At 53.5% G+C, this 26,800-nt stretch overlaps 11 protein-coding genes across 11 annotated transcripts; 4 read left to right on the top strand and 7 right to left on the bottom strand.

Moving 5' to 3' along the window:
• Positions 1-1,385: 1,385 nt before the first annotated feature.
• HHT1 (histone H3.1) lies at positions 1,386-1,852 on the top strand (the record flags this gene model as incomplete). The annotated part of the gene is made up of 2 exons (XM_064841103.1): positions 1,386-1,518; positions 1,575-1,852. 2 exons carry the CDS (start codon positions 1,386-1,388, stop codon positions 1,850-1,852), a joined length of 411 nt encoding a protein of 136 aa, XP_064691363.1.
• An 870-nt stretch (positions 1,853-2,722) lies between these two features.
• On the top strand, positions 2,723-3,508 carry LTS14_008414 (uncharacterized protein; the record flags this gene model as incomplete). The annotated part of the gene is made up of 1 exon (XM_064841102.1): positions 2,723-3,508. One exon carries the CDS (start codon positions 2,723-2,725, stop codon positions 3,506-3,508), a length of 786 nt encoding a protein of 261 aa, XP_064691362.1.
• Positions 3,509-4,245: 737 nt separating this feature from the next.
• LTS14_008413 (uncharacterized protein) lies at positions 4,246-5,984 on the top strand (the record flags this gene model as incomplete). The annotated part of the gene is made up of 2 exons (XM_064841101.1): positions 4,246-4,579; positions 4,648-5,984. The coding sequence occupies 2 exons, from the start codon at positions 4,246-4,248 to the stop codon at positions 5,982-5,984; spliced, it is 1,671 nt and encodes a 556-aa protein (XP_064691361.1).
• A 120-nt stretch (positions 5,985-6,104) lies between these two features.
• On the bottom strand, positions 6,105-7,496 carry LTS14_008412 (uncharacterized protein; the record flags this gene model as incomplete). Its single annotated transcript, XM_064841100.1, has 2 exons — positions 6,105-7,111; positions 7,235-7,496. The coding sequence occupies 2 exons, from the start codon at positions 7,494-7,496 to the stop codon at positions 6,105-6,107; spliced, it is 1,269 nt and encodes a 422-aa protein (XP_064691360.1).
• A 366-nt stretch (positions 7,497-7,862) lies between these two features.
• Positions 7,863-9,789, bottom strand: ALG9 (mannosyltransferase; the record flags this gene model as incomplete). Its single annotated transcript, XM_064841099.1, has 2 exons — positions 7,863-9,660; positions 9,710-9,789. 2 exons carry the CDS (start codon positions 9,787-9,789, stop codon positions 7,863-7,865), a joined length of 1,878 nt encoding a protein of 625 aa, XP_064691359.1.
• A 564-nt stretch (positions 9,790-10,353) lies between these two features.
• On the top strand, positions 10,354-14,292 carry ATG26 (Sterol 3-beta-glucosyltransferase; the record flags this gene model as incomplete). The annotated part of the gene is made up of 1 exon (XM_064841098.1): positions 10,354-14,292. One exon carries the CDS (start codon positions 10,354-10,356, stop codon positions 14,290-14,292), a length of 3,939 nt encoding a protein of 1,312 aa, XP_064691358.1.
• Positions 14,293-14,467: 175 nt separating this feature from the next.
• LTS14_008409 (uncharacterized protein) lies at positions 14,468-15,480 on the bottom strand (the record flags this gene model as incomplete). The annotated part of the gene is made up of 2 exons (XM_064841097.1): positions 14,468-15,373; positions 15,430-15,480. 2 exons carry the CDS (start codon positions 15,478-15,480, stop codon positions 14,468-14,470), a joined length of 957 nt encoding a protein of 318 aa, XP_064691357.1.
• A 381-nt stretch (positions 15,481-15,861) lies between these two features.
• On the bottom strand, positions 15,862-18,297 carry LTS14_008408 (uncharacterized protein; the record flags this gene model as incomplete). The annotated part of the gene is made up of 1 exon (XM_064841096.1): positions 15,862-18,297. One exon carries the CDS (start codon positions 18,295-18,297, stop codon positions 15,862-15,864), a length of 2,436 nt encoding a protein of 811 aa, XP_064691356.1.
• Positions 18,298-18,862: 565 nt separating this feature from the next.
• APR1_1 (aspartic proteinase precursor) lies at positions 18,863-20,115 on the bottom strand (the record flags this gene model as incomplete). Its single annotated transcript, XM_064841095.1, has 2 exons — positions 18,863-20,019; positions 20,076-20,115. The coding sequence occupies 2 exons, from the start codon at positions 20,113-20,115 to the stop codon at positions 18,863-18,865; spliced, it is 1,197 nt and encodes a 398-aa protein (XP_064691355.1).
• Positions 20,116-20,694: 579 nt separating this feature from the next.
• On the bottom strand, positions 20,695-21,754 carry LTS14_008406 (uncharacterized protein; the record flags this gene model as incomplete). The annotated part of the gene is made up of 2 exons (XM_064841094.1): positions 20,695-21,647; positions 21,697-21,754. 2 exons carry the CDS (start codon positions 21,752-21,754, stop codon positions 20,695-20,697), a joined length of 1,011 nt encoding a protein of 336 aa, XP_064691354.1.
• Positions 21,755-24,397: 2,643 nt separating this feature from the next.
• LTS14_008405 (uncharacterized protein) lies at positions 24,398-26,755 on the bottom strand (the record flags this gene model as incomplete). Its single annotated transcript, XM_064841093.1, has 1 exon — positions 24,398-26,755. The coding sequence occupies one exon, from the start codon at positions 26,753-26,755 to the stop codon at positions 24,398-24,400; it is 2,358 nt and encodes a 785-aa protein (XP_064691353.1).
• Positions 26,756-26,800: the final 45 nt, after the last annotated feature.

Below are 26,800 nucleotides of genomic sequence, written 5' to 3'. Positions count from 1 at the left end.
AGGGAACCGTGGGGCATCACGATAATTGACCCTCCCGCTGATACTCCCGGACCTGGCCAGGGAATATCGCAGACCGCTACTCAGCCTGCACGCCCGCACTAGCAACCCGATGTGGGTGAAGACACTGCCGAAGAACAGATCAATCGCTATGGCCTCGAGCTTCACACGTTCTAGGAATATCGTGTTGCGCCTAATGTCAGACCGGAGAGATCTTGGACGAGAGATATTGCTGGCGGCCGCAGGTCGCTTCAGCACCGCGAAGATGGCAGATGGCGGACATGAACAGTACCTCAGCCCAACGACATCGTCATCGAGGACTTCCTCAATTAGCGTCATACCGCGGAGTAAGCTGATGCTACCCATATGCATGTCCAGCCGCCAGACCACGTTGAATGCATATTGATGGATGGCAGACGAACCTATGAGCCACGTAGGTATACAAGCAGATGGCGAGGATGGTTGCTTCTCGATGGTAGACGTCACTTTGACAGTACAGGGCCCGTGTACGTACCGATAATTTGTCGCATCCCTCTTGAGACAGGTCACCTGATGAGCAAGTGCGTTGTAACAGCGTGACGTGGATGACACCTGCAAGACTGCACTACGAGCGCGTGGCGGTGGTATTGATTCCCGTTGGTAAGGCGTCGTCTTGATAGCGCAAGGCCCGTCTACATGCCGATAACACGTCGAATCCCTTATGAAACAGGTCACCAAATAAACCTTGACGTTCTCGCCGTGATATGCATGATATCTGAGACTGCACAACAGATGCATGGCGATGGTAACGGTTCCCGCAGACAAAGCGCCGTCTTGATAGTACAACGCCCGTCCACATACAACGGTTCGTCGTATCCCTTGTGAAACATGTCGCCTCTGTAAAGACACCAGCGTACTAGCGTCAATGATGAATGTATGACTTTACAACGAATGCATGGCGAGGGTGTTCATTCCCATTTGTACAACGTCGCCTTTGATAACACAACGCCCGTCTACATACCGATAGATTGTCGTATCCCTCATGAAGCAGGTCGCCTGAGGAGCTTGTGAAAGCGTCGGAATGCTTTAGCTATAACATGATAGGATGTCCCAAGACAAGCAGCTGCGTTGAATGATCGTTAATTGCCTCAATGTGTCCCACGACTTCCTTCACCGAAGCTGAATCAATCATCAACCAGATTGTGATCTTGCAGCATCTGAGCTAAGCCGCTTTCGATGCGCAACTGCGTTGATTCTAGCAGTTTGCAGCCTCCCGCTTGCCGCCTTACATATTCCGCCCCTCCACCTCCAGACTTTCAATCCATTCCACTCCACCACAACATCATCAAGACATCACTACTTTGACCAGAACATCACAACAATCTCCATCCACATTACAATCATCAGTCATGGCCCGCACGAAGCAGACCGCCCGCAAGTCCACCGGTGGCAAGGCTCCCCGTAAACAACTCGCCTCAAAAGCGGCTCGGAAATCAGCCCCATCCACTGGTGGTGTCAAGAAGCCTCACAGGTACAAGCCTGGTAAGTCTTCACTCACTCATACCTTCACTCACATCAGCATCTAACATCTTCTCAAGGTACCGTCGCCCTCCGTGAGATCCGTCGCTACCAGAAGTCGACTGAGCTCCTCATCCGCAAGCTCCCCTTCCAGCGCCTCGTCCGTGAGATCGCACAAGACTTCAAGTCCGACCTGCGCTTCCAGAGCTCCGCCATCGGCGCCCTCCAGGAGTCCGTCGAGGCCTACCTCGTCTCCCTCTTCGAAGATACCAACCTCTGCGCCATCCACGCCAAGCGTGTCACCATCCAGAGCAAGGACATCCAGCTCGCCCGCCGTCTCCGTGGCGAGCGCTCGTAGAGCGTTCATCAATTCTCTAACTACGACTTACCACGATATGCACATGAGCACGATCACCTCGACCTCCCTTTGAACAACATGATGGCTTCGGCTGGTGGTGGACTTGGGTGATGGGCGCTGGTTGAGCTTGCATGGGCATAATGCTTTCACATCTACCTCTCTAGCTGATGGTCATGGAGTTTGCGGCTTTGTTCTTGTTTTTCATCACTGGGGTGATCATGGGTTGCGAGATATCACATCAACGGTGCTGCCCAAGGGTGGTGGGCACGAGTAGCTGTATCATAATGACCATGGTACCAGGCATTTGCCTCTGATCAAACCAGAAAACTCGTCATGTGCCTTTGACTTCTGCCTCGCGTGATTTGTTTACATTTGTGACGCGTCTCTGGCAAGCCTTGCTACCGGGCGCAATCTGAGGACCGATTTCATCGTCGCCGCTGTGCTTCGACCTTGGCTGGGGGCGTTAACACCAGTTTCACCTGTCTAAATATGTATCAATACATTCAGCAGCTCTCACTGATCTTCGTCGAAAGCACCAGTCAATTTTGCAGAGTATGCAGAAGGCTCTATACTGATGCTGCGAATTCTGTTCTCGCCTTGGCACGAAAGTCCCAGATGACGTTCGGCACTTTCGAGGCTCCGCAAAGTGCCGAGCTGCTCAGCGCTCACGTAGCCAAATAATAATACGGTGGAAGAACACAAACTTTATGACAACATGGCAGCTTTCTAATGAGGTGGATATATTGATACCTACTTTGAAGTAGGTACACTGTCTTCACTGTCTCCTTTGTCTGCTTGTGTGTACTTCAGATTCGACATCTTACAACATATCTTCATGTCCTCGCGAGGAGCAAGACGAATCTTCAAAACATGACCGTCTCCTCCTTCGCGACCCGTGTATCGACCCTTCGACGTCTTCACCAAGCAGCCAATAGGAATCTGTCCAGGTCAACCCGCCGATATGAGAGCTCCCACACAACCTCATCCACCCGCAACACCTCAACACCACCCGGCCGCACGATCCCCGGTCCCTCCTGGGCATGGGTAGAACCCCTCGCGACCCCCTTCCGCGCCTACGGAGCAATGCAACGCCGCAGCCCCCTGATGACACAATTCAGCTCCTCCCTAATCATCTACTTCCTCGGTGACCTCTCCGCCCAAAGCGTAGGATCCAACGGCTTCTCGGAAGAGGGATCCCGCTACGAACCCATCCGTGGCCTGCGAGCGATGATAATAGCGAGTATCTGCTGTATACCCAGCTATAAATGGTTCCTCTGGCTCGGCAATAACTTCAATTACTCATCGCACTGGTTCAGTATTGGGGTCAAGATTCTCGTCAATCAGACTTTCTTCACTCCCGTGTTCAATACGTATTTCTTCGGGATGCAATCGTTACTTGCGGGAGCTAGTTGGAGCGAGACGATTAGGCGGGTGAAGGAGACGGTCCCGATTAGTTTTGTGAACAGTTGGAAGTTGTGGCCGGCTGTGACGGCTTTTAGCTTTACGTATTTGAAGCCGAGGAATCGGCCGATTTTTGCCGGGTGCATTGCGGTCGTTTGGCAGACTTATCTGAGTTGGTTGAACAAGCAGGCGGAGGGGACGGAGGAGCAGGAGGTGGTTGGGAGTGGTGCGGTGGTGCAGGATGCGAAGGGCTGAGGAGACCAGAAAAGGAACGAAGGAGATCATTCTGCAGGATATACTTGGCGGAGTCAGGGAATGGCATGCCGGCAATCTGGTTATGCCGTGGAACCGGCGCTGGAAGTGATCGAGGCCATATGATTCATCCTCCACAAAGCCTGGCGAGCGGGCCAGGACACAAGCCCTAAGAGAGTATCAAAAGCATTGGGCTTCCGAGTGGGCTCATGGCAGGACTTCCGCGAGGGCACTTATCGTCCGTTGGAGTGTGAACTCAGCAGCGTCGATCGATGGTGTACTTGCTCGTGGCGAGGAAAGAATGCCATCCCTGCGAAGGTGGCGAGTTCTACGCAGCTGGCTCTGCACAGCAGCGGCCTTGGCAGCTCGACTGCTCTTGTGCTCTATGAAGTCGAGGGCACTAGACTCGCTCTCTGGAGGGACACGACGAGGTAGATCGAGGCCGTGGATGGCAAGACAGGTGCAGAAGAGGCCCATTTATCATAGGCAGGAGCAGAGGGGCGGAGGAGCAGAGGAGCAGAGGGAGGGAGTGAGGATGTCCTCGTAGATGTGACGTACAGCAGTATGCAGTATTTGATATAATAAGATAGACAGAACGTATGACGACTAACATACCAAGGTACATCGCCTTCACTTATCACATTCGAGTCTCGTGACACGCTCACTTTACGCGTTCTCCAGTCGCGTCTTCTCCATTACCACTACATCCTCCTAGCGCGCCGCTTCGAAATGCTCATATCATGGCAAACAATGCTATCGATATGCAAGACACATCTATATCGATAGCAGAAGGCAGTGACTATGGCAGTGACCTGGACGAAGCCACCGTAGACGCCCTCTTCTCCCACACCTCCCCCGTCGCCGTCGACAACCCGGAAGCACCCACCATCCTCGACGACCATGGGGACGAACGCCCGCTGGCACGTCTGGCTAAGATCCGGCAGAACTTGCATGAGGCACTTGCTGGACTCGACGAGGTCACGCGATCACTACGGCCGGAAGCACTTCAGCGCGACGATTCGACGAGGACTATCGAGATCGAGTACGACGGGCAGGAGCGGAGCATCTTCTCTCGTGAGTCCATATAGCAGCAGAGACACTGATCGTCGTGAAGCTGACGCTGACGCCCCAGCGCTTCGTAGCACCTCCACCAGACGCAAACCAGCAGCGACGACGTGAGCAAGCACCCGAAGTACCAATACCAGAAGAACAAGACGATCGCTCCCCCCTCCTGCGCTTCCGCACACCACCCAAGAAATGCCTATCCGTAACCGACCTGATCTCGCCCGCCTGGTGCGAGCTCCAGTATTTCTACAACCTCTCCAAATACGGCCGGGTCAAGCGCACGAAAGCCATGAAGCAAGGTTCAAGCGTGCATAAAGTGCTGGAAGAGCAAGTCCATACTGAGGTGCCTGTGGATGTCGTCACCAAGGAGGATAAATTCGCTTTGAGGTTGTGGAATGTTATCCAGGGTTTGCGGACGCTGAGGCAGACGGGGATGACGAGGGAGATGGAGGTTTGGGGCGTGGTGGAGGGAGAGGTGGTGAATGGGGTTGTGGATCAGATTACTACTACTTGTCCGGATGTTGAGGCTGAGGGAAGGATGTTGGAGGATGCAGAGGGTGGGAGAGAGGACAGTGGGAAGGTAAAAGCTTTGGAGCAAGACCAGAGGACGTTGACGCAATATTTCGCCGGTCCGCAACAGGTCTCAATATTGGAGAAGAGCGGTTCGCGCCTGGAACAGAACGGTGGTGCTTGGCTAGGCACCCTGCAAGAGGAGAGAGAACGACCGACAACATTCTACATCGTAGACGTCAAAACCCGGCAATCCAAAACCCTCCCACCGTCAGGCAGCCAAACCCGACCAACCCACTACCAACTAATGATGTACCACCGTCTCTTCACCGACCTAGCATCCAACAGCGTCCCCGCCGACCGCATCTTCGCCCGCTACGACGTCGATCCCAATCTGCCGTTCAGCGATACCTTTATTGCGCAAATGAGCAGTCTTAGCCTTGAGGCGGAGGACATACCTTCTGCCGGCACAGAGGCATGGGATGCACCATCACAAGCAAGTAGCCGGGCGCAAGATCCTCTGGATGTCTTATTAGCGCACAACACCCTCACCACCCTCTGGACCCTCATGATACAGAAATACACGCACCTCAAAACCAGCCCCACCACCACCATCTCGCCCCTCCTTACTGCGGAATTCCGCTCTTCGTCCAGCGGAGACTTACTAGGACGAAAGCATTTCCTCTTCTCCGCGGAACAGCTACAGAGATACATTTCGGATGAATTAAGCTGGTGGCGAGGCGAGAGGCAGACGAAGGGCGTAGAAGTCGAGGAGGCGTACAAATGCCGCCTTTGCGAGTTCGTGGAGGGGTGTACGTGGCGGAAGGAGAAGGTGGAGGAAGGGGTTAGAAGGGCGAGAGTGAGGAAGGAGGGAAAGACGATGGTGGGCCAGAAGGGAGGGTGATGGGCGATATTATAAGATATACCTGTACGATGGATGAACTTGTAAGTTGAAAGGACCTGTAGATCCAAACACACGAGTCCACCCTCTCTGTCAAACCGCCGACCGAAGAACGCCTCACTATCAACAAGGATAAGCTCCACTATCCTCCCTCTCACCAAAATCCACCCCCCTCTCGACCTGCTCCTGGTGCTTCATATCCAGGTACTCCAGCAAAACATCCCCATACCTCTCCCGTCCCTTATACCGACTAACATCCTCCCCCCAACTCCGCACCGCACTCGCCAGCCGTCCCGGCACCCCATCCTCCTCCGCAATCTCCGTAACCGGAAGAAAATACGTCCGGATGGTGAAAACCACCCCACCCGACCTGGGAAGCCGCCTCAGACTCTGCCGTTCCGAACGGAAATAATGATTCTTGATCGCTCGATCCTTTTCAGCTGAGAACCAACCTATGCCTCCTTCCTCAGTACTGTCTTCAGACCCAATCGAGCTCGACCAAGCCAGTTCATCATCAACCTGCAAGAAATAATTATTCCTCAATACCGGGCTCTCAGGCTGCACGCGGCGGAAGAAATTCATCATGCCCTTTTCTAGTTTCTGCTTGAAACCGGGTACGTCCCCACTAGTGTGGATTTCGGACAACGGCATCCCGAATTTATCTTCTAGCCGCCAGAAACCCGCGAGCAGGATGCAGGCGGAGAGGAGGTAGTATTGTCCATCTTCTTTTTCGAACATGATGGCCAGGTCGTCTTGGGTGAGGCGAGCGGAGAGGAGGATGGGGTCTTCCTTCACGCCATTCCGGGTCAAAGCGGATACGTCGAAGCTTTCCCCCGTGAGGAGATTATCGAGACCGACGTCCGTTTTGCGATAGAGGCTCGGATACCGCTGAGGCAGATACTCAGCTAACTCCTCCAGGAGTTCGACTGCGCCATCCCATACTCGGGGGTCGGAGCGCTCGGCTCGGTAGCATCTTGTTCCACGTTCGGCGATTCGTTGGGCTTTGAGGGCGTGGAAGCGCGGGAATTGATTGTCCAGTTCGATCCAGGAGTCCCAGGGCATGGTGCGGAGGCCCATGGTTATGTTGTAGGCGCCGTAGCGGAAGGGACGGTAAGGTAAAGGTTTGGTGTCTGTGACGGACCAGTTTGGGTAGGGTGGTGCTGGTGGGCGTTTGAAGGGGGAGGGGGGCCATGCTGGGGGGGTTGTGGTTAGTGGAGGTGCTGAGGATGGTGGGAGGGTTAGTGGGGACGTACTGCCTGGTTCTCGCTCGGTGGGTTTGAGGCGTTTGGTGGCGTAGGTCGTAACATCTGTTGGTTTCTCTGGGTCCGGTGATCGACGACGGGTTGGGTTCTGGGTTCGTTTGGTGTGGTCTTGGATGTACTTGACTGCTAATAAGATCGCGGCCAGGGCGAGGAGAAGATATGGGACCGCTTTGACGGTCAAAAGGTGCTGCGAGATCTGCTGCATCTTCTCGCTATTGCACTGTTCTCGTATCCAAGTCGTGGCCGAGTCCATATTGCTATCGAAATTGCGTCTGTTGTAGCGATTTCGTAGGTGAGGTTAGGCAGTGACGAGTCGGTTGGGCAGAATGCAGCAGCGTCATGGTCTAGTGTTATAGCCATTGCGAATTTGGGTAGTCGATCTGCTATGCACAACATCATTGTTCGCGATAAGGACAGACGCGAAGGAGTGGGGTTAGCAGCTGCAACTTTCGTGAATGGGTATCTTTACCAGATCGGGTAGTCGTGAGCTTGCCCGCACGTGACGATGACCTACTCTTGTTATCCTGACCACTTCTGCGACAAAACCTGGAATGGGTGCGATGTCGAGCAAAATGGATTCGGCGCGGCATGTTCACCTTGTGGTGGTATTGTGTGTAGATCAAAGCATATTCTCCACGCCCTGCCGAGCCGTTCCATCCATAACCCCAGCCCTCTTCTCAACCAGCGGCCTCGTCCTGCGCTTGAGCAAATAATACTCGCCCCAGACCCGTCGAAACTGCTTCGGCACAAAAGGCAAGTCCGGCATCCACAACAGTCTTCCAAGAACACCCGTACTCGCCGCATCCAAGAAAGGCTCACAAGCCACTTTCTCCCACGTTTTCTCATCACGCACATAACTCGGCTCCAGACTCGTGACTTCCGTAGAAGGCAGATGGCTGTCCACCAGGAAGTCACATCGCTTGATATCTGTATACTTCGCCATATCCTCTTTATTCCCATCATTCATTCCGGGCGGCACGAGCCATGTTCCTGGGAAGACACCAAAGCCTTGCGAACCAGGTATTTCGCTGAACTCGCCTGGGAGTAGGCCTGAGAACTCTGACTTTACGAATTTGGCTCGTGTTTCTGAAGGTAAAAGATAGTGTGAAGGGAAGCGGTACCATTCTTTCCCTAGGCAGATAAAGGCACCTGTTTTCGTGAGATTGGCCGTGCGGAGGGAGTCGTAGATCGATAGTGGTGCACCGTATGCAGTCATTGTGCCTGCAGTCCGCAGAGCAGAGATGGCGAGAGCGGAGAAGACGAAGGTGAGGATGCCGAAGAAGCGGAGTTGAACTGGTATGCGAGCGACTAGATCTCTCGAGTCCGTCGAGCCGAGATTGGCGAGGATGATATGCAAGCTCATTGCAGCGTTGAGGGCGAGCGCTGGATAGGCTGGGTACATGAAGCGTTCTTCTTTGTGTGGTTGGATGGTGAAGATCGCGAGCCAGAGGTAGAGGGGAGTCAAGAAGGTGAGACCTCGGAGGTAGGATGTGCGTGTTGCTCCCTTGGTGCGGAAAGAGTGTTGGACTATCTGCAGAGGTAGTGCGAGGAGGGCGAGTACGAACCAGACGTGGAAGTTGAGGAACAGGTTCCGAAGGTAGAAATGCCAGGGTTCTGTGCCGTAGAGATCCGGTCCACCTGCTTTGCTGAAGATGTTGTAGAGGACTATATGCAGTGGGACGACCACGAACTTCTTGTAGAAGAAGGCATCGATGGCCATCTGGAGCACAAGCGTTATGAGTGTCCGTGTCACACCATCTATGATGCGCCAGAAGAGCTCGATCTCGCCTGCCTTGTCGCTGATGGTGGCAAGAAAGGCTTCTTCCAATAGGAATGGTATCGAAAGTGCCGCAGCGAAAGGCCAGCCTAGTACCGCGCCGATGCCGAACATCCAGATGCCCTGCGCGGTCCTCAGACCTCCTCGCCAATCCATGAAGGCTGCCATGCCTAGACAAGTGAAGTACATGGCGAAGCTGCTGGGTAGGTACGAGATACTGGCATGGAACATTCCCGGACTCGTGGCGAGAATCATCAGAAAGAAGTTGGCGACTCGAGGGTTGAGGGTCGTGGTGACTTTTGCGTATAGCCTTGTCTCGCATGCTGCGCAAATGACTGCGAGAACGTAGCGGAGGAAGATGAACTGTGCTCTCTTGTTGGCGCCGAGCAGTTTAATCGGAAGCATGACGAGGGCATGGAGTCCCGCATAGACCCATGAGCGGATGGCATAGTCTGGCGAATACTCCCATGTTTGGAAGCCATGGCCATGGGTGAGGTAGTGTGTTGGCTCCCAGTAGTTGAAGACCTCATCACAGTCTTGGATCGGACTGTAGAGAACACCTAGACCGTGGAAGGTTAAAAGCAAGCCGAACGCAGACCATGTGCTGTACGAGAGGTGGGCATTTGGCTGTGGCTTGGATCTGTAGCGTAGTCAGTACAGCAGGGGCAAAGAAAGTAGGTCGTCTTTACGCTGGTCTTGCTGCAGGCTTGCTAGCTGGTATTGGAGGTCCATCGCGTTGCCTGGCAGTACTGCCACCTAGCGACGGCATTCTGATGCGAGAGCTCAAGTAAATTATTACCTTATACTAGGACGTGATCGTAATAGATAGTTCTACCCGAGCCTGATGCAAGCCCCAACCGTCACATGCAAGGCGCGGCTTCGTGCCGCAGTGTATCATGATCACCCGCATGCTCACATTATTTGTTCTGATGATCATCTTCCATCTTGTCAGTCAAGACTAGATAGTCTGACAATCTTGGACATACATTATCAAAGCACGAACTACAAGTGCGGTATGGATGCGAGGTTCTGTAGTGGCGAGCAAGATGTGATCCCCATCATGAGGTAGCCATCCAGTGACTGTACAAGGATAGGTTGGGAAACAGCAGGCAGCACCACTACAGTAGTCTGATTTGTCTGGCAATCATTTCGCTTCGCTTGCTTGCCTGCTTGCTGCTTGACCGGTCACGCTCCTCAGGCAACTTGTGAGTCAACTTCACCTACGATGTCCAACACCAGCCAAAGCACGCCTTCGCTGCGTGCACCTGCAGCACGACTTAGCTCTGCTCAGCGTCAACGCCATCCACGCCTACAGCAAGAGAGAAGGTCCAAGATGGTTGTACCGGAACGCTTTCAAGGCGTCGATAACGAGGAGGATGTCACTGGCACCGATCGAAATAAACCCGACTTCATGCATCAATCAGTCTATGGAGTGATAGGCGCGCACTGGCCGAGCTTTGGCCTGGACAAGCTGCCTGGCTTGTTCGAGGCGGCCAGTGGAAGTGATAGTGAGGGACATGGCGCAGATACGGATAGCAAAGATGTGGGAGCGAGATCTACTGGCGGTGGAAGGTCTAGCTTAGAGGCACAACGGCGGGACTCTAGAAAGGTCATGCCTGTAGGGACACGAACTCCACCAGCGACGAGCAAAGGATCTTCAGCTAAGACTACGCGAGCTCGGACAGAGGCTAGTGAGGAAGACGCAATGTCCCAATCACAATTCTTGCCACCCAAGGAGGTTGCGGAAGACATTGCGAGGCCTGCAAGTGCAAGTGAGGTCAGGTCTGACGCGCCACATTTAGACCGCAGATTGGAAGCAGAAGCGAAAGCCGATGCGAACGACCCCAGCATATCATCAGTGCCGAGAGCAGATGTCGATGCTCCTGCCAAGGCCAAGATCAATACGTCCAAGGCTGTGGCCGACATCTTTCAGCTCAGCTCGCCTGAGGAGGTCATTCGCGAATACGACTGCTGGTACCTGCTGAACATCCTCATGCCCGGCTACATGTATATCACCACGAAGCATCTCTGCTTCTTCTCCTATCTGCACAGGAAAGGCGACAGGATCATCAAGTCAGGATATCTTGGCAAGCAGGGCAAGCACAATCCACGATACCGCCGATACTGGTTTACACTCAGGGGTGACGTGCTCACGTATTATGTGGATGCATCGAAACCGTACTTCCCAAATGGCTCCATTGACTTGCGCTATGCCACCTCAGCAGAGCTGGTCCCAGAGAAGGGTCAGGACGATATCATGGACTCGCGACTTTTCACGGTCACAAACGATGCACGCACGCACTACTTCAAGGCCGACAGCGCACCCAGCGCCCAAGAGTGGGTGAAGTCTGTGCATCGTGTCGTCTTTCGACAACGCAACGATGGCGACAGCCTCAAGATCTCCATACCGCTCATTAACATAGTCGGCGTCGAGTCGAGTCCCATCATTGGCATGGTAGAGACGATCAGAATGCGCGTGATTGACAACGAAGACTCGTGTGCAGTTGACGAGTACTTCTTCACGTTCAGCGGCCGCAACAAAGATCCTCTTGCCACGTTGAACAGACTGACCAAGGACAACGAGGTTCGCTCATGGGCTCCTGATCCGCACGACGTCAAGCGTTTGCAAGCGACCGTTGCCTCACCACTAAGGCATGCCATCCCGACGAGAGCTTCGCCTTCTTCACCTACTGCGTCGGATCATGCTCCAAGCTCTCCTGATGCTGATGAAGTCGACATCATGTCAGCAAGTCAGATGCTGACAGGCGATGAAGCGTTCCGAGCTCCGACGCTGCGTACGCCTCAACAAGCACTTCCCAAAGCGGCGGATGGGAAGTTCTTGAGAGCATCTGAGAAAGCGGCTGTGTCGAACTCTAGCAGGCAGAGGAAGGACCCTCCCACGGCACCACCACATAGCGCTGATCAGTCGACGTTGCCACTGCGACACAGGCCCAGGTTATCAGGTGAGAGGCAGCGTCCATCGAACGCCCTGGTTCAGCCTGCCACTGAGCCGAAGAAGATCACGCTGGCAACTCCTCTGCAATACGCGTACGGTCTGGCGAATCAAGTAAGCAGTACGACTACACGAGGCCTATCATATCTCGGCAGCAGCCCCAAGGAGTATTATAACCGCTTCTCTGGCGCTCTTGCTGGCGGTAAGAGGCACTACTCAGAAGCCGATGGCTTATCACCCGAGGATCGAATCGACGACCCTGAGTCTGCAATGGACGTAGCCGAGCACGAACGCAGGTTCCGTGAGCACTTTGGTCTGCCAGAGTCGGAGCGTCTGGTAGCTGTATTCTATTGCTCGCTACATCGGGTGCTGCCACTATATGGCAAGGTCTACATCGGCACGCGCAACTTCTGCTTCCGGAGCCTGATCTATGGCACACGCACGAAGCTAGTGGTACCGTTTGTCAACACATTGAATGTGGAGAAGGAGAAAGGCTTCCGTTGGGGCTATCCTGGCATGGTCGTCGTGATTAGAGGTCACGAGGAGATCTTCTTCGATTTCAACAATAATGGGCTACGGGATGATTGTGTAGTCACCGTTCTGCGGGCACTAGACAGCATCGAGAGCGATGATGAACTGACCGAGCTCACCGCAGAAGAACAGACTGATGCCGACGCTGCCGCTGCCGAACACGAATTATTGCTTGGTGCCCGCCAGGACAGTACCGCTGACACCGTTAGTATAGATATGCAGATGACCTTCGATGACCCGACCATGTCAATCATTGACTTCAAGCCTAAGAAGTGTATGAAGATCACATGTTTGACCATCGGTTCTCGTGGTGATGTGCAACCGTATATTGCTCTGTGCAAAGGTCTCCTGGCCGAAGGCATGAAGCCAAGGATCGCAACACATATGGAGTTCAAGGACTGGGTGGAGAGGCATGGTATTGAGTTTGTGCCTGTCGGCGGTGATCCGGCCGAGCTCATGCGCATGTGTGTGGACAACGGCATGTTCACTCCAAAGTTCATCTGGAAAGCCAGCACACAATTTCGCGGCTGGCTGGACGATCTACTCGACTCCGCGTACCGGGCTTGTAAAGGCTCCGACCTCATTATCGAGAGCCCGTCCGCGATGTGTGGGATCCACATTGCGGAAGCACTGAGCGTGCCGTACTTTCGCGCCTTCACCATGCCTTGGACGCGGACTCGTGCGTACCCACACGCTTTCGCCGTGCCAGGTACCAAGTACGGCGGTCAATGGAATCAGAACTCTTATGCCGTGTTCGACACAGTCTTCTGGGCCATCACGTCCGGACAGCTCAATAGGTGGCGCACTAAGAGGCTCGGTCTGCCACCCACGACACTTGGCAGACTACAGCCGAACAAGGTGCCGTTCTTGTACAATTTCTCGCCAAATGTTGTTGTGCCGCCTTTAGACTTCAGTGACTGGGTCAAGATCACGGGCTACTGGTTCTTGGACGAAGGCCAAGACTTCACGCCGTCTGCGGATCTGCAGGCCTTCATCGACAAAGCCCGCAAAGCAGAGCAGAAGATAGTGTACATCGGCTTTGGGTCTGTGACTGTCAATGACTCCCGTCAATTGACACAGCAAGTGGTCGATGCAGTACGCAAAGCAGATGTCCACTGCATACTTTCGAAAGGCTGGTCTGACCGCTTCGACACGGATAAATCCTTGCCAGAGGTCATGTTACCGGACTCTGTCTTCCTCATCCGCGCGGCACCACATGACTGGCTCTTCAATCAAATCGATGCTGTCGTGCATCATGGCGGCGCAGGGACTACAGGTGCCAGTCTTCGTGCCGGGGTACCCACCATCATCAAGCCCTTCTTCGGAGATCAGTTCTTCTTTGCAACTCGTGTTGAGGATCTGGGCGTAGGCATCCACCTTGAAAAGATCACCGTCAATTCTCTTGGCAAGGCGCTATGGATAGCGACACACGATGAGCGTATGCGCACGAAAGCGAGGAGACTGGGCGAGAAGATCAGGAAGGAGGACGGAGTGGCCACGGCTATCAAGGCGATCTGGAGGGATCTGGAATATGCTAAGTCGCTGATCAAGAAGAGGCCGCAGACTGGGGCTGTGAGTGCGGCGGAGCTTGAAGAAGCGGATGAGATCGAAAGCTGGACTTTTGTGGAGGATCTGGAGATGATGGAAGGGTCGGGCATGGGAAGTCAGGTCGGGAGTACACTGGCGCAGCAACAGCAGCAGCAGGAACAGAGTTGGGGCTTGCCTTCGATCAGCAAGGCAAGTGTTCTTGGATCAAAGATCATTGGTGCTGGACAGAAGATGGGATAGTATTTCCATATGCGCAACTGAGTGGTTTTAGCGAGGCGTTCTGGTCATTGGTAGACCCTTGATGAAGTTCACGGACTCGCACGATCTAAACATACGATACCACTTTTGCTCATGTCTGATGAATGACGGGCATATATACGAACTATTGGGCTTGTATTTGAGCTCGAATCGCTGCTCAGCCACAACCACAGTCTCCTTTGCCATAGTGTTTATGCTGATGCACTACCTCCTTTACCAGGCCTTCCACATCCTCGCCTCTGAGCTTTAGCATGTCCTTGGCATCATGATCAAGGAACGGCTTGAGAGCATCGAGTCCCTCATCGTAAAGCACACTCCTCTCCATCAAAAACATACCAGCATCGGGCCAGCCTCGCTCCACCCTCCTCTCTGCCTCTCGAACACAATCCTCGACATCGCTCCGTCCAGCCTCCCACTGCTTGCCCGTGACTACCTCCAGAGCAGCGAGGACAGTGTTCGTTGTCGTGCTCATAGATGCAGTGTGGAGGTACTGATTCTTGACCTCTTCCCAGTGCTGCACAGCGGCAAAGACCGCTTCGCCGACAAAAGGAGTAGAGGAAGCGGCGAAATGCTCGTCGCCGCTGCCGTGTAAGGTCGCGCTGTGCCATTTCAAGTCGAAGCCTAGGTTGCCAGATAGGATGCCATGGTCGAGAAGACAACTCATAGCCAGGCCGACCCATTCTATCTTACCTTGTCCAGAGCACTGGCGGAGATATTCGATGGTACGTGCTCGCTCCTTGGACGGAGGCAAGCGTTCTTGCAATCGAGTATTGAGACTGTCGTGGCCGACTTCAGCAGGGATGAAGCGCAGGACTTTTGTCTCGATCGCGATGTCGATGAGTAGCTTCTGGAAGGCGAAGTCACCGCCACTGGCCGTGCTTATGAAAACATCTGGATGGATGGTCGAGAGTATGTGCCGTAATGATTGAGACGAGAGGTCGGATTCGTGCACCGTGATGCCCTTGGTATGATGGACGCTTGTCCGACGAGGGACTATCTGGTGTATCTCGTAGCTGCCCGATTGATAAAGGGCTGTGGTGATAGAAGTGGCTATGCGGTTGTTCTACATCGTGTCAGTCTGCTGGTGTTCTGTGAATGCTATGGGTCAGTATCGCTTACACCAACAACCAGTACAAGTCTCGATGCTGTGCTATTACCCGTGCTTCCCATCTTTGTCGCCCGTTCATCATCATCGCCATGAAGAGAGGATGCACTTTTGTCTTGGTGGAAGAGGATGGCAGTCGGTCCAACGGAATGCGCAGGAGCGGAGGTACAGATGCGTGCATGGAACAGAACAGAGATCGAGCCTCGTGCTCACACACGTTGTCATTATTACAGGTAATGTCGTTGTACAAATGATACAACTACGTAGTAGTAGTGCAGTGCTCAAGCGATCTTATTCGTACAACCCTACCCAAGCAGGTAGATATCTTACACAACGTTGTATGCAATGATCAAATCCGCAATCAACACATTATACTTGGCAGGTTTTCGGTCGTTGTGTATCTAGTGTCTCCGCAGTGTTTCGCAACAATACCACTAAGCGCCGGATCACTGACCTTGCCCACCAATGCGTCTCAGCAACTCAGCAAGATTCGCCTGCTGTTGCGGCGTCGGCGCACCTCCCGTGGCACTGGCATTGTGTTGATGTTGCTGAGCATACTGCTGTGCTTGCTGACCCTGCTGAACAGCCCAAGCACCACCGTACCCAGCTTGCTGCTGCGGCAACTGCTGGTTTTGGTAGAAAGCCGGATTGACATACGCGCCTGAAGGAGGTACAGCGGCGGTCGGAGGTTGCTGATATCCCTGCTGCTGGTGCTGGTGCTGGTGCTGTTGCTGTGCGTAGTTGTAGTTGTGCTGCTGCTGTTGCTGTGGTTGTGGAGGAGCATTGCCGTATTGGAACGTATATCCATTGAACTGGTAGCTCTGCGGCTGCTGGGCTTGTTGTGGGTACGGTGGATATTGCTGTGGGTACTGTTGCTGCTGTGGCGGCGCGGTCTGCGCAGGTGGTGACGCGCCCTGAGGCACACGAGGCTTGTTGGGCAGAGCGTGCGCCGGACTATTGTCATGATGCGAATCGCTATTGTGTCGATCTGGAAAGCTCTGTGCATTGCCTCGGTGCTCGTGCTTGCCTCCACGTCCACCTCTGCCACCACCTCGCTGGTCGCGGTCTTTCTGAAAGGCACCGCGGCCACCGCGATCATTGTTGAAGCCTCCTCTACCTCTCCCTCTGTCGCCTCGTCCACGTCCGCGGTCTCCTCGTCCTCTACCACGACCACGATCGAAGCCGCCATGAGGGCGTGGCGGAAGCGGTGCACCACCAGAGGCCATCATCTGACTAAGATTGTCCGGCCGCTTGAGAGGACTGTAGAACTCATCCGCAGGCTCATCGTCGTAGCTCAGCGCACCACCGTAGTTCTGCTGTGGTGCATCCGCCGCTGGATGAATGAAAGTCTCTCCGGCGTCATGCCCAGGTGCGCCAAAGCTCCTCGGTCCATCGTCACCGCTGTGGCCTCCCCGCCCGGCGCCACCCAATCCGCCTCTTCCGGCTTTCTTGGCTTGCTTCTTCGCACGCTTGTGCTCAGCCTCCGCCTCATCATCCGAGAACTCCATCTCATCCTCCCCGATCTCCTCATCGTGCAAATTCGAGGCATCCGTACCCTTCATGTTCTTCAATGGCTGCGTGAAGACGAAAGTGCTATGGCTGTCAACATAGTAGACCTTGACACCATGCACCAGCCCAGCATCTTCGATGTCCTTGGCGTTTGTGAAAGCGACGGAGTACATGGGTTCCTGCACTCTCCCCAACGCCTCAGCCACCACACCAAGCACTTTACGCTTCTCGTTGCACAGCACAGAGCCAGATTCGAGGACCTGATATTCGCCAGGCGTGAAGCCTTTGATGAGTATCATGTTCTCGACTGCTCGCTCCACAGCACCTAGCTCTGTGATCTTCATCTCTTCTGTAACTACAACGTCTGGCTTCGGCACGACGTGCTCTTTCTGTTCGTTCTGTGTTCGAGGCTGACGGTCTCCTCCTTTCTTCTTGCCCTCGTCATCATCTCCACCCTCCTCCGCCATTAACAATTTAGCTGCCGTAGCTGCGTCCATCATCTCGTAACCATCTTCACTTTCAGCATCCGAGTCGTCTGAGCTCGAGTCGGAGGAATCGTCGTCGGAGCCTGACTCGGCGTCCGAGGGGTCGAAGTTCCATTCTGCTTTCGCGTCTTCCTTTTGTGCTGCAGCTGCTGCCATGAAATCCGGATCCTCCGTAGCTTTTGAGACTGCGGGCTTATTGTGTAGCTCGTCAATCAATTCGTCCAGAGTGCCCTGTACAGGTTGCTCGCTTTTATTCCCAGCGACATCGCTCGCGTCGACCTGTTGCACAAGCTCGCCATCGCCATTCGTCTGTCCCGCCGCTCCACCGATGATAGCATTAGGCTCGCCATTCACGCCAGAGACTTCCTCGACCATGCGCACTGATGGCTCATCTATAGCATTGACATGTATTCGCTCGTCCATCAGAGGCTCGTCGTCCACAACAGCTTCGGCAGGCACTCCATCCAAAGTCACCTCTGCAGTCTTTTCCACTTCTGTCACTTCCTCGGCACGCTCTCCGTTTGGCGCAACAGGGAGGGTACCGACATGAGGTGCAGCTTTCACAACTAGACCAGCGCCCCCATCCGCCTGCACCTCGTCCAGTACCGCCTGACCTCCGTCTTGTTCATCGTCTGTCAGGACTGGATTGGGCGCAGTCTCGATTTCATCCAGTGTAGGCTTCGCACCAACAACCTCTGCTTTGCTCTCCAAAGCACCATAGATATCGTCCCAGTCATCATCGTCGACCACCTCGTCCTGTAATTCCTCCGTAACATCTAGAGCACCATCAAGTCGCACTCTCTTCGCCGGCCGACTCTCGTCAGGCTCTGTGTATTCGAGCGATGGATCTGCTTCGTGTTCTTTATTACCGCCTATGATCTGCGACATGATGGATGCGATTCTGGCCTACATGTGTATCTGATAGAAAATTGTGATATTTATGTAGAAGCATTGATTGCGGCTCGAGCAAAATTCCGACGTCACATGCAAATCGCGGTCCGAGCGCGTTGGAGCTGCACCATGTCCGCACAAGTCTGGATATATTGGCTGGCGATACGCTGGCACGGCTGGCTAGTTCTTTCTCTTTTCGCTCGATAATAACAGTTGATAGATAGCAACATTGGAATGTTGGACTCTTAAGCAGCGCCATCGTTCTTTGGCTGGGAACGTAAAGTAAAATCATCTGGTTGGCCACACATTAAGTCAATGTGCAGATTGGTTTGCAGATTGGCGGCGGTATAGGTGAGAACAGCAAACGACTGTGAGATTCATTTAATTATGCCATGGTACAACTAGATAAGGAAAGAGCTCTTAACGAGCACGACCCAGTAGGTACAGTCTCGGAACCGACAATCCTAGCGCCTTGTAATCCCTACACATCCTTCACTCCTTCAGTAGCTGCGTTCATATGATACACTCGTCCTGTCACTGCTCTTCTGGGGAAGCTCGGAGCTTACTTCGCCTTGGCAAGACCGACAGCGTTGTTCTCGAGGTCGTAGACCGAGTACCACTGCCTGAGGAAAGCATCACCAAGAATGGCAAGAGGGCCAGCTGGTTCAGGGATGTCAAAGCCCATAAAGGAGCTGATACAGCTGCCCTGAACCTCAAGGATGTAGTCGTGCGGGCCGATAGTGAAGTTGTGGCCAGTGAGGGTGAAGGTGAGATCAGGCAGCGAGTCACGCTCGTCGCACTCGATGGTGTACTGGCCGTTGTAGCCCTTCTTGGCACCGATCTCCTTGTTCAAGAGCTCAGCAAGAGTGCTTGGGAGAGCAATGAGGGAAGTGCCGGTGTCGAGAATAGCACCGGTAGCGTCGATCTCAGCGGTCTGGTCGCCAAAGGTGATGGCATCAAGGTCGACCTCCCAGTAAGCCTTGCGGCGAAGAGGGATCTTGGTCATCTTACCAGTGTAGTGGTCCTCGTTGATGCCACCGAAGATGGCCTCTGACTCATCACCGTTGTCGGTGCTGCTAAGGTAGAATGCGAAAACCTTCTCATCAAGCAGACCCTGGTCGATCATGTTGTAGAATGGTGGGGTGATGTGGTTCACAGAGATGGTGTCGTAGCCAAGACCCATGATGCCGTCAAAACGACCAAAGGCGAAAGCAAGACCCGGCTCGGAAGTAGCCTCAGCGAAGGACTGGTTCTTGATTCTAAGATCACCGATCTGTACGGTGTCCTGGCTGACGTAGCCAGCGAGCTCACCAGAGCCGTAGCGGATCTCAAAGTCGGAGCCGTTCTTCTTGTACGTGCTCGAACTGCCGTGGTCGTACTTGGAGTGCAGGTAGCAGGCGATCGAGCCGCAGTCCTGGCTAGGCACCCACAAGTTTGAGCTACCGGTGTCCAGGACAACCTTGAAGTCCTGCGGTGGTGTACCAATCTGGATTTCAGAGAAGTACTGTGCGTTCAAGAAGTTGCTGACAGCAACTGGGTGGCCCTTTTGCGGCTTGATGGAGGTCTCCTTGAACATCTCTTCCATGTTGCGCTGCGGTCGGATACCCATGTACTTCTGGCCAAGAGCGTGCATCTGGTCGCCAATGTTGGCGTTCTCCAGCTGCTCTGACAATGGAACCTTCTTCAGTGGCATCTTGTGGACGCCGGCGGATGCTGAACCTGTTGGCGTGCGTCAGCGGTTTGATACAGACGACGGCAGTTCTCGCGCTGCTTACCAGCCAGCGCCGCAGCAGCGGCAATACCGACACCCTTCATCTTGATGTTTTGATGGCGACTTTGATGGGTTTCTTAATGTGGCGTGTGTATGGAGAGGCCGCAGTTGGTGTCGTGTGCTGAGAGGCGAGCTCAAGGATGGAGCTTCAGTCTCCAGGCAACCGCTAAGCGCTCTCGTGACGTCTCCAGCCACCGCGATAGTGACGCATTTGCCGCGGTAAAGCCGGAACTCTATGTTGTCTTGGCATTGCATGAACCGCCTGCTTCCTGTCACTCTCCTCGCGGAAGTACATAATATGCTGCCATAACATGATATTTCCTCCACTTCTGGAAATTGTCTTGATGACCGAGGCCATCGAACATCAGAGCGCGGCTTGAATCTACTAATATCAAACCACGCGAGACAAGACATCCCGAAATAGTGGGAGCACTTCTAGAACAGTCCATCGCTAGAGTTGTTAATTGAAGGTATATGTACAGGAACCTAGCAGTGCACGATCGGAGGCTGCAACGGAGCAACAGTGATTGGACGGGTTCCTCCATACCTACGATGTCAAATACAGCTTTCTGGGAGCTACGAAAATTTCCCAGAGCATGCGTATTACCAGATGCATTTATCTGCTAGTGCGTGTATGGCCCGACTGCTCCTTTGACCATTGTCCATGCCTCATCCATCGCGTTCACCACGTCTTCTGGCAAAGCGGGCTTCTCGAGCGCCTGAAAATTCCCTTCCAGATGCTTGACACTACCGACACCAAGGATGATACCATCGCCTTTCTCCGCAGAGAGCATTGAATGGTACTTAAGCCATCTCAATGCCACTTCTGACAACGTGAAATTGTGCTTCTCGGCCGCCACGGTGATGTGATCGATGGCATCAAAGTAAGAATCCTTCCAGAAACTGCTCTGGTGAAATTTTCCGGCTGGTGTGGAGGGTTCGAAGCGGCTACCTTCTTCGAAAGTCGTCTGGTCGCGTTTGTACCTTCCAGTGAGGAAGCCTCCTCCGAGGGGTGAGTAGGCATAGAAGCTCATGCCATAGTGTCGCAGGCACGGGAACAGCTCTGCTTCTGTTCGGCGCTGCAAAGCATGATACATGCCCTGGTACACCGTTGGCTGGATCCACTTGTTGTTACGACATGTCTCGCACACCAGAGCTACTTCCCAGGGCTGGAAGTTCGAGATACCGAAGTACTCGAAGAACCCTTCTTCATAGAGCTTGTTGACCTCCTGCAGAGCGTCGACAAAAGAATGCTTCCTATCAGGAGCGTGGAGGTAGAAAGTGTTGAGTTTCTTCGTCTTCAAGGCTTCCAGGCTGTCCTTCAGACCTCGACGGATGTCCTCGGGGGTGTGCCAGTACTTTAGCGCAGCTGGTGCATGTGGATGTCCAGCACTGGGCCATAGCTTGGTGTCCATGAGTAGACCACGATCGGCGTACTTGAGGTCTCCGAGCATGCCCTCTGTAGTTCCTCCGGCGTATAGGCGAGCGCTGTCGACTGTGGTGCCGCCGTGCTTCTGGAAGATGTCGAGGAGCTGAGAGACTTCATCCTGGTCACTTATACGGACCATCATCTTACCTGGTCTGTGTCAGCTCGTGGGCTGGGATATCTGCGCTGGTGTGCATACCTTTCTCCCCAAGTGTCATAGAGCCGAAGACGACTTTGAGATTGTTGTTGGCGGCCATGGCTATCGACACAAAAGAGTACGAAGTGACTTCTGAAGAGTAACAGGCTTTGATCTAGATGCAGAAGTGCAGTAGCAGGGATGAAGACTTTGCTAGTTGAGTGACGAGGGAAGTACTTGAGGCAGAGCAGCATAGTACTTATACCTTTCGTGGACTTTCACTACATGCACGGTCCGGCTTCTCAACTGTCAGACCGACTATGTCCATATCCTTTGTATGAGTCTACGCAGACCTGTGCTTGCTGTAAGAAGAATGCATCCACAGCATTCGCATCTGTCGTTTAGGAAATCGTCCGCTAGCGTGGTGATTTAGCGAGTCCCGAGCTCTCATTGGCCAGAGCAAGCTGCCGCTCTTTCCTCTTAAAGATGATGGTCGCAGTCTCATGGTCTCCTCGAACAGACGCCTAGGGCTGAGATATCTTTATTGCGCTACTAGGGTTGTGCCTATTTTGCTAGGCTGATGAGGGCCTGCATGCAAACACATCCTGCACGGAAAAATTTGTGATGACTGCGTAAGCAGTGCTTTGAGATCCCGTGACCAGTGAGCAAACAAGTACGGGATCATACGTCAATTGGAGGAGGGGGGTTGCAAACAATATTTGGTTCAGTACGAGGTGGCAGGCTTCCGTCGGAGTATGTGTATGCTATTACTAGAGACTGCATAATGCAGGTACAGTCCCTGCCGCCCGCGACGTATCCCGAAAGTATCACGGCCTATGCCACAGACAAGGCAACGCCTTCGAAACGAACCTGCCCCATACACCTTGCCGTATACCATGACTCGAGTCACTGCCCGTAGTCTACCCAGCAACAACGCCGTCTCCAAGACGAAATGAAACAATCGCTAAGCCGAAGGTGTATATAATGCCGTGTACAACATCGTGATGTCGTGGTTGTTGTAGGACCTTGAGGAGAGACGGATTCATCTGCTGTATATCGACACAGGTCTTGAGTGTAGTGGTGATGGTGGCGGTACCGCGGTCTCGTCCTGCTTGACTATCCGTAATGAGAGGTTGTTTCTTGGCTTTGATGCTGATGCTTGGAACGCCTTCTTGATGTCGTCAACGGAGAAGGAGTCGTTGCGAGGAAGTTGGCTGCTTGAAGCAGGCATAGGCATGGCGTCGGTCATGTTTGTGATGTTGTTATTGATGAGCTTGATTGTTGTATCAAGTGGTATGAATTGCTGTGGTGGTGGTTGCTCTCGGTTGTTGGTGCTGAGACCGTGGTCGATATAGCAAAGGTCTTGACGATGAGGTAGATTTCTGGTTTAGCAGTCCGGAGGGGAAATTAGTATATGGAGAGGGAGGCAGCAAGATTAAGTACTACGATGCAATACTCCCCTTACCTCAGCACAGAGCTTCGGTGTGACATACGACGTCTCGCACACCATTTCTACCGGACAAGTTCCACCCATGGATCTCCGAACAAATACTTTCGCTCCCACCCTTTCCCCGTAGACCAGACAAACGGAAACGCCTCCCCAAGATCGGGTCCGCAGCAAGGCTGCTGGCGAAACGTCAGGCTAGCCGACTCGCGAGGGCTCCGCAGCCTATGGGAAGCACTGCCAAAGCAAAACATGATTCTGGAAACGGAGCAGGACCGCAAGGGAGTCGTTGCGACGGTGGACGGGATCGAGGGCAGATGTGCCGATCAACGTCTTTGACTTACGGCCAGCGCCACACCGCCTTGTTTTGGGACACCTCGCATACTTGGGTTTGTCGAATCGGGCAAGTGAGACTGGGATGTATTGTCCCGAGGCGTACAACAACGTGGAGGTAATCTGGGGCGTGCTGACTCCTTTCGTTCCGTGTGGAGCACATGTCGACTTCTGTACTTCGTGACGTTGCAGTAGGACTGTGTCTAAACGCGATTTGCTCAGCAAGATCAGGAGAAAACACACCATCGTCGCGCTTACTGCGCTTTCCTCCACCTTGATCTCACCACGAGCGGCAAGAAGCACAAAGTGAACCACAACTTCTACATTTGATTTAGCCGAGCAAACGAGACATCCCGCGCACAAACTCCCCATCCCACGCTCTAATCTCGGATCCTCCGCACTACGGCTTGCACCTTGCAGCATTTTCCCCCGTGGCCGTTGGGTGTGCCGAGCCAGGGGGTCGGGTTTATAGATGCTTCGAGATTTTACGATCGTCCTGAGCCAGCATGAAACCTGCATGTCTCTACAAACAAGATCAGTGGCGGTGGAGTTGCTGCTTGTCAATCGCTGTCACGACACGACACGACACGACACGGCAATGGTGCTGGCGGCTACGTGCGTCGTCATCTCCTTAAAAAGAAATGGCGGACAGATGTGAAACGAGTCGTCCGAGAACTGCACAACCGGAATATTGTTGGTACTGTCGTCATGAACTGACTTGTACGAAACAAGGAGAGAGCGGGTATGAGTCAGACACAACCAACGAAATGACCGAAGCATGGACGCTTCCTTCTCATTCTGACCCGGACAACCATGACGATGAGATTCGAGTGTCCATACATATAAAAAGTCAAACTCGAGATGGATCATGGATTGAAAAAAGTTGGCTTTCTGACGAATACCTGCCATCAGTTGAAATGCTTGAGATATTAAGGTATGGCGTAGAGACGAATTAGTGGACGTGACGTCTTCTCTAATGTCGAACCATCATCCGCTTCGACCTCTCAGCCTCCAGATCTCCTGGGCCTGATCTGGTGTGTCTTCACTATTCTCATCTTGTACGTCTGCACTGGCCTCAGTCATCCTCGCCTCATGCATGACCGTAGCCGCACTACCATGATCGAGATCGCTAAGCCCATAGGCATTGCCCTTGAGATGATGCTCAACGCCGCGCAAGATTCGCTCACGCGGAGGTGGTGCCTCGCCTTTCGCAATGGCCACATCTACAACACGACCGTAAGCAGCGTCGTTCAGCTCCGAAAGTGCAAGCAACTCGTTCAGTGACTTCCAGTTCTGGTATCGTAGCTGTCCAAAGGTCATGCCAGTCGTGCTCAGCGCGGATGTGCTTCCTTCGCGCCAGGACAGAGCATCTTGCGTAGCCTCTGGGGAGCTCTGGTCGGTTGTCTTCGAGGATGCGTGAGCAGGCACTCGCTCGCTAGTAAGAGCGTCGTATAGTAACCGCAGCTCACCGTCGGGTATCTGGAAATGCTGCGTGCCAACCAAAATGGTGATGGGTAGATCTTGCGTACTGAAGTCTTGCGTAGCCGGACTGTCAATCGTGCGTCGCTCCATCACCTCGAGATCAGCCTCTAATTTTCCCAATTCCTCTATCATCTCCATTCCCTTCGCCAAGGACGAAGTGTCCTCGTCTACGCTCCCTCTCTCCTCAGGCAATGCACCGTAGGCATGATCGTACATGCGACTCTTGATGTCCTCATCAAATTCGCTCTTCTGACACTCCTCGATAGCGAAGTCAAACGCGGCATTGCCCCTTGCAGCTTTGATGAGGATATGATAGTCCGTGTCGTCCGGTTTCTCCTGCTTCGCAACCTTGGCGTCGACAAGATCGAGCCATGACGCCTTCACGAGCTCAACGTCGCCGATTTGGCCCGCAGCGATCAATATAGACCGTCGTGTAATGTTATTAAATTCCAGCCCGAGCTGCCGGGCGTCATTCAGGGCAATCGTGAGAATCTTCTTCGACTTGCCAAAGCCTCCCAGATTGACGATCAGACTATTGATAGCACTGATGCCGGGTGCGCCCCCGTACCGAGAGAATACATCGATGCTTCTGCGAATGATTCTCAACACATCATTGACTAGCTGCTCGCGCTGCCGCGTGTTCAGGGCATCCATCTCTTTGACTCGCATGATTTGCGTCACTGCGATAAAATATTCGCTGACGAGATTGCTTGTAAGTCGCCCACCCGCCCCAACAAACATATACAAGACTGAAAGCATCTGCCTTAGAGACACGACGTGCTTTATGAGTGATGCCGTCCCAGCTGCTTGACGAATAGTAGTAAGCAGTCGCCTGAAGCCCATGACAGGCATGACGATACCAGCTCGACATGCAAGAGCGAACACCATGTATGCCTCACTGAGTGGTCTTTCGTCGACGAACAATGTGAAGAAGCGTACTGGTGTCAACGTCGGATATAATCGTAGTGCTGTGTCCAACGCCAAATATGCTCGACGTGATTCGCCGCGAAGTAGACGAGCCGTGAGTACGCCTTGCAAGAGAGTCATTGAGATACCCTTGATTGTGATGGGTGCTTCTCTGTCCGGCACCATGGCGTCAGGACTCAGGTAGTAAGAGCTGAAGTTTCCAGCACTAGACAATTGTTCCAGAGCTTTGGTGTAGAGTCCCTCTAGCTCAGATAAAGGTGCACCATTGACTGCCAAGAGCTCGATGGCGGCGCCGTAGACATTGGCATCCACGTACTCGCTGTCTCGTTGCTGCAGCCAGCTCCAGAATGTGATGCCTTGATCAAGAGCACCTGATTCCTTGAAGAAGGCAAGAAGGTGCACATGAGCTCGGCGATCAGGCTCGAGCTCTTCCTTGACGATTGATCGCACGAGAACCTTGGCGAACTCCACGAGCTCGTCTGTGGCAGCTCGCCGACCCTGGTCATTGACATTCTTGAATCTGACCCGGCGCAATGATTCATGTAGACACTGAGAGAGTCGCCATACGAGATTACGGTCAACTAATTTGTTCACCTTTGCATGTGGGAAGAGGTCGATGATAGCATTGATATCGAGGTCCTGTACCGCTTGGCGCAGGTCATTGAGTAAATCAAGCTCCGATGATTCTTTGTTATCTTCGGCGGCAGCTCTCTTTGCCTTGGATCTCCGGACGCGTGCAGTCTTCTTTCCCGGGGTCGTCCTTGTCAAAGAGAAGTGGCGTTCATGTTGGCGGCCATCGTGATAGTGGAGAAGGACAAGTTTGGGATGACCTTCAATAGCCGGTCTGATCTGCGATGGAATGGTCGCAAAAGTCCGTAGCCATTGCCGATGTGCCTGTAGTTGCCATTGCGCCCTCCGCAATGCCAGACCTAGCATTTGATGATGGAGCTGATAGAACAGTAACAGTTCAGGAGAACATTT

The sequence above is a fragment of the Recurvomyces mirabilis genome (genome assembly GCF_035927965.1).
Source record: "Recurvomyces mirabilis strain CCFEE 5264 chromosome Unknown scaffold_25, whole genome shotgun sequence".
NCBI lineage: Eukaryota > Fungi > Ascomycota > Dothideomycetes > Mycosphaerellales > Teratosphaeriaceae > Recurvomyces > Recurvomyces mirabilis.
Note: the sequence above shows the minus strand (reverse complement) of the source record. Positions and strands in the feature narration are given on the sequence as shown.